The sequence below is a fragment of the Lactuca sativa genome, chromosome 1, assembly GCF_002870075.4.
Source record: "Lactuca sativa cultivar Salinas chromosome 1, Lsat_Salinas_v11, whole genome shotgun sequence".
NCBI classification, from domain to species: Eukaryota; Viridiplantae; Streptophyta; class Magnoliopsida; order Asterales; family Asteraceae; genus Lactuca; species Lactuca sativa.
The window spans coordinates 117,218,033-117,223,683 of NC_056623.2; the positions used below are offsets into that span (position 1 = coordinate 117,218,033).

Below are 5,651 nucleotides of genomic sequence, written 5' to 3' on the forward strand. Positions count from 1 at the left end.
ATTCGGACACCTTGATAACTACAATAATTGGTACTTATCCATTTCTTTACCTTGTAGATTCCATTATTTTGTAATTTTATTCTATGCAGAAAAAAAAAATCCCAAAGATCCGGACTGAAGATTAGCTTTTCAACAAATGCAACCAATAAACAATCTCAAAAACTATTACATATCATTGGGTGTAGCAGTTTATAATAAGTTCCATTACAAGACGTAAAATTGAAGGACTCCATATAATTGGTTGTAGCAGTTTATCATAAGTTCAATTACAACTTTACAAGTCCTAAAACTACAGGATTATATATAATACAATTAAAGGGAACTTCTAACACTTGTCTCCTAACTTTATACAGTCCTAACTTTACACAATTGCACACATGCAAAGATTATGCTGTATACCTTGGCAAAACATACACCGTTAGAAGTCTGATCTTCACTTGTACAAAAAATCAAAGGCTGGATACATGGCAAGTTGTAGAGCAGGTTTAACATTTGCAAAATTTTCTAATTGGAAGGAATTAGAGAGGTCATCTACAGAGAAAGGTATGCTGCATTTGAAAACTCAATGAGTCATTCTGTTACATTTTTTGTGAAGAAAAAGTTATTAAAAGAATTTGTGTTGGAATTTTTTTTTTGGATGAAATTCATTTCTATAATATATACCATATTATAACTGGATATTCTATACATCTGCTGGATGCTTAGAATCTAAAAATAGATGAGAGTGTCAAGTCAAAGAATCAGAGTGGGAGAGAACACGTATGCATCCTATCATGTTTTAATTTAGTACATTAGCATAAAATTTAAGAAATGGCCACAAAGGTTATTTTAAAATAAGTTTTAGACTTTACAAGTGGACCATGTTCTCTCATATGTTTAAAATTAGTTCAGAGAATATATATAGTTTAAAAATGTTTCATAAAATCCCTTGAAATGATATATTTTTAATTTTCAAAACCAGTCTATTAGTTTCTAAAACTACACTTGTGCCCCTCACAAATAAAATATTATCAATATCAGTTGGAACTATTTGCAGTTACATTTCCAAATTGGGCATTTAAGATGTTTATTGAATTGGTTTGCCTCTGAGTTACAGATAACATCTTATGCATTCCCACGATTTAAATGTGGTATTGGTGTTTTGCAAGCGTTTTTTGCATTCTATTTTGTTGTTTGTTTGTTATTCATGATTTCTTTTATCATTGTACAAAAGAGTGTTACACAAAGTGCTCAACAAGAAATTTGGTGTGATTGCACTTGCAAATATGTGAATACTTAACATATTCCAATTAGGATATATATATATATATATATATATATATATATATATATATATATATATATATATATATATATATATATATATATATATATATATATATATATATATATATATATATATATAGAGAGAGAGAGAGAGAGAGAGAGAGAGAGAGAGAGAGAGAGAGAGAGAGAGAGAGGTGGACCATCATTAGGCTATGGGGAATGGTCACACCCACCCCACCAGAAAAGTGCTGCCACATGTGCGCCATGTCAACTTCACACCCAACCTACCACCAACCCATTAAAGACTAGAAATGGTTACCACTCCACAAATTTTTTTGAACATTATAGTAATTAAAAAGCATAATTTATAACGTACATTAATTTTTTAAAACATAAAAAAATAAGAGCAGATTTCATTAATTAAAACATAGAAATTTAAAACTTAAACTAGTAAAATTAAACATTACATTGTCAAAATAAAATAAAAATTAAAAAAACATAAAAAACATAGAAAAATAACATTACATTGTCTAAATAAAATAAAAATTAAAAAACATAAAAAACATAGAAAAATTCTAATCGTCGTCGTTGTCGTCACTAGTATCATCCGCTTCGTAGCCACCATCGTCACCATCGTCATCATCGTCGTCTTCACCGTCATTTTGCCCTTGAAATTGCTGTTCCCATATGTATTCGGTCAAATCATGTCGTAGATTGTGATGTCTTTCATGATTTTGTATTTCCAAAACCCTTGAGAAGTATGCCGGACTGCCAACTTGTATTACTAGGATGGGTTAAATATATCGTTTGTGGTATATGAGCAAATAGCCGTACCCTCTTCTTCTATTATAATGTTATGTAAAATAACACAAGCAGTCAACACCGTCCTCAATTTTTCTCTGTCCCATGTTCGTGCCGGATGTTTGATTATGTGCCACTTTTGTTTGAGAACTCCAAACGCCCGTTCTACATCCTTCCTTGCAGATTCTTGTGCTAACTTGAACATTTTCCATTTATTGTCGGCCGGAAATGTGTATGACTTGACAAATGTGGCGTATTCTGGATATATCCCATCACCTAGGTAATACCCATATTTGTATTCATTTCTATTGACAACATATGACATTTCTGGTGCTTTGCCCTGTAAAATATCGTTAAATATCGGAGACGCTTGGAGCACATTCAAGTCATTGTTTGACCCGGCCATACCAAAGAATGCATGCCAAAACCATAAGTCATTTGAAACCACTGCCTCCAAAATAACAGTCGGCACCCCATGATCACCTCGCGTGAACTAGCCACGCCACGCGTTGGGACAATTTTCCCACTCCCAATGTGTACAATCAATGCTACCAAGCATCCCTGGAAAACCATGTTTCATTTGATGCGCTACATACAACTGTTCGACATCGCTTTTAGTCGGATGTCGCAAGTATATGTCACGGTAAAGCTCTATGACATACTCACAAAATAAATATGTACATTCTTGAACCGTCCTCTCAGACATTTTCAAATAATCATATGATGCGTCTGCGGTTATACCATATCCCAACTGTCTAAGAGCGGCCGTACATTTTTGTATTGTAGTAAAACCGTGTTTACCTCTAGCATCCCATTGTAATTGAAAAAATTCATAATTACGTGCCAAATCTCTAGCTATACGTAAAAATAGAGTTCTACTAATACGAAAACATTCTTCGAATTTAGATAGATCATATAAATTATCAACGGCAAAATAATCACGTACCAAAAGTTCATGTGCCGCCTCTCGATCCCGGTTGATCCATTTTCTATGCTTCTTGTCGACGTTTGAACTTTCGCCCCTTTCACATACCACGTCTCGTGCCGCGGATAACAATGTATACAAAATCAAATCTTCATCGGAATCGTTATCATCGGAAGACGAATGAATTGGAGGTAAAAATTATCTATTTTTTGGTTTAATGTGTGTGTTTGTTTTGAAAAAATGTGGGTGTGGTTTAGTGGAAATTGTGGTTAAAGTAGATGTATATATAGAGAATTTGAAAAAATTAAAAAAAAGTTTTTTTTTATTTTATTTAAACGGTCATATAACGTTCGAAAATCAATTGCCCAATCAACCACCTTGTCTTCGTCCGTCTTCCGCCTCACGCCACACGCAGCCCACCGGACTTCGGGGCGGTGTTCACGCGTGGGAGAGGTTGCCACCTCAGCCCAAGACGCGTGAAACTACCCCCATACCGAGTAGCCTTATAGTGAATAGTTGGTATCTTTCTTAGAGTCAACATGACTAGATACAAATCTCACAGTTGCTATCAAACGCCTACGTGAAATAAGGTGAACCATCATTATAGTGGAAATTATCCGACAAATATTTTCATCTTTTAATTTTAAGAAACAAATCAATGAATAACTAATTAACTCCAAACAAAGACTTGGTATCTTTCTTAGAGTCAACATGACTAGATAAGATTAAACGTAAAAGGTTAATGAATAGTTGAGTTAACTTGATTTCTACATAGTGCTTTGTTTTTTCATTACTGGACCAAGTACCTCAATTGCTGAAATATAAATCTGAATAAGTCGTTCAAAGATGTTGGTTTTTTCAGCTTCAAGATATTTCCAATGGAGAAGGCATTTGTATATGGTAGAAGCTGCAACAGGTATGCCATGATTGAATCCCCTGTCTGCTGTTGCACACGCGATAAGGGCATCAACATTCTCCTGCAGCAACATTCAAACTCATATCATATCAACAGTGTAAAACCCAACTCGAGAATCAAACAAATAAAGGTTGATAGTTATACAACAGATGCATAAACTAGAAAGATCATTAACACAATGGACCCAAACTATCTCTAACTTTATCTCGGTTGCTTAAAAGCAAACAATGACAATGACCAAAAAGATTAGGGAAATTTATCACGATTTATGATACACGACAGTATGAAACCAGATATAAAAATGAAAGAAAATACTTACTTGAATACTCAATGCTTCTTCAATCCTCTGGAGGATGGTGTTTGTCCGAGGACGTTCCTTTAAATTTAAACTAATGCATTGATATGCAATCTGTATAAAGGTATTAAAAGAACGATTGTCAATCTGATCACTTATATAGGGATCGATTAACTTTTCTGGTTCGTTTTCATGGTATCGTCGCACAAAATTCATCAGAGCACGAGGTCTATCATCTCCAATGTTCCTTTTAGAATAAACCAACATCCCACTCAGGATTTCAAACAATACCACCCCAAATGAGTATACATCTGATTCTTTGCTGAGGATGCCACTTTCTTGGTAGGTGGGATCCAGATAAAAGTGAGTCCCCGCAACCTTGGTGTTAGTGTACTGTTGGGTATTTGGCTGATTTTTGGTACCCAATTTTGACAAACCGAAATCACAAACTTTTGCAACCAAATTTTCATCTAACAATATGTTAGCACTCTTTATGTCTCGGTGTATAACTCTTTGGTGCTCCTTAAGACCCCAGTGAAGGTAATCGAGCCCCCTTGCTGCCCCTATGCAAATCTTCAAGCGATGTTTCCACGTTATGCTACGCCTCTTATCTGGGTCTTGGAGATGATAATCAATGCTTCCATTGATAGCATATTTATAGACTATAATCATCTCATTGCTTTCATTACAATACCCAATGAAAGAGATGATGTTTTCATGATGGAATCTGGAAAACATCTCAAGCTCGTTGCGGAACTCAATCTCTCCTTGATAGCTATCGTGATCTAGGCGTTTGATAGCAACTGTGAGATTCTCCCAGCGTTCAGACAGTTTTCCTTTGTAGACTTTACCAAATCCACCGCATCCAATGAATCTTTGGGAACTGAAGTTTTCAGTGGCACGGTTGATCTCCTCCAGTGGAATTACATAATTTTCAAGGTTTACAACTCGAGAAGTCATTGTCTGTTGATATTGGTGATGATGTAGGGTTAAAGCACCAGTGGTTGGGGCGTAGCAGTGTACCTCATTGATTATGGTTTTATTTTTTTTTAATAGAACATAAAGCAACAATCCACTTTAAAGATGCGTTTGGCGCTTTACTACCAAAAGGTTGCATCTCAGTGGAACAGAAAGCCAAATGACAAAAAAAGCCACTTTAAGCCTCGCTAATAATTCATATACAGTCCATCGCTTCACATTTCATCTTTCCCTGTGTATATCAGGTGACCCACCCCTTCGCCAGTGGAATTCTGGAGAATCTACAAAAACACAGCCTCATTCCACTGCAGGGATTAGACGGTGACGGCGATGTTTCATCATGGTCATCTAAATCGATAAGGGCAGCTTTTTTTTTCTTCGTTTTTAGGCCTTCTGGTATACCAACGACGAAGAGGCTCGTGGTCTACATGGCCACGAGCGTTGTTCGTGCACACCACCCGGCCTACCAT

The 5,651-nt window shown here is 35.7% G+C and overlaps 1 protein-coding gene across 3 annotated transcripts; it reads right to left on the reverse strand.

The window, feature by feature from the left end:
* Positions 1-1,467: 1,467 nt before the first annotated feature.
* On the reverse strand, positions 1,468-5,234 carry LOC111917838 (receptor-like protein kinase HERK 1). Of its 3 annotated transcripts, none has more exons than XR_006192081.2 (3): positions 4,228-5,234; positions 3,014-3,969; positions 1,468-2,628 (listed from the first exon to the last, which is right to left on the reverse strand). XR_006192081.2 is itself a non-coding variant. In XM_023913485.3 (3 exons), the coding sequence occupies exons 1-3, from the start codon at positions 5,161-5,163 to the stop codon at positions 3,536-3,538; spliced, it is 1,140 nt and encodes a 379-aa protein (XP_023769253.1). In that variant the 5' UTR covers positions 5,164-5,234; the 3' UTR covers positions 1,470-3,535. The 3 variants fall into 3 exon arrangements, 2 of the variants coding, with proteins under 2 accessions (XP_023769248.1, XP_023769253.1); XM_023913485.3 differs by having other exon boundaries at positions 1,470-3,568; positions 3,799-3,969; XM_023913480.3 differs by having other exon boundaries at positions 1,469-3,969.
* Positions 5,235-5,651: the final 417 nt, after the last annotated feature.

Bases quoted from the DNA above. Each gene is read 5' to 3' on its own strand.
- LOC111917838 (XM_023913480.3), bottom strand. From the start codon at position 5,163: ATGACTTCTCGAGTTGTAAACCTTGAAAATTATGTAATTCCACTGGAG. The intron at 3,970-4,227 runs GTAAGTATTTTC...ATGTTGCTGCAG, and splicing joins AAGAAGCATTGAGTATTCAA to GAGAATGTTGATGCCCTTAT.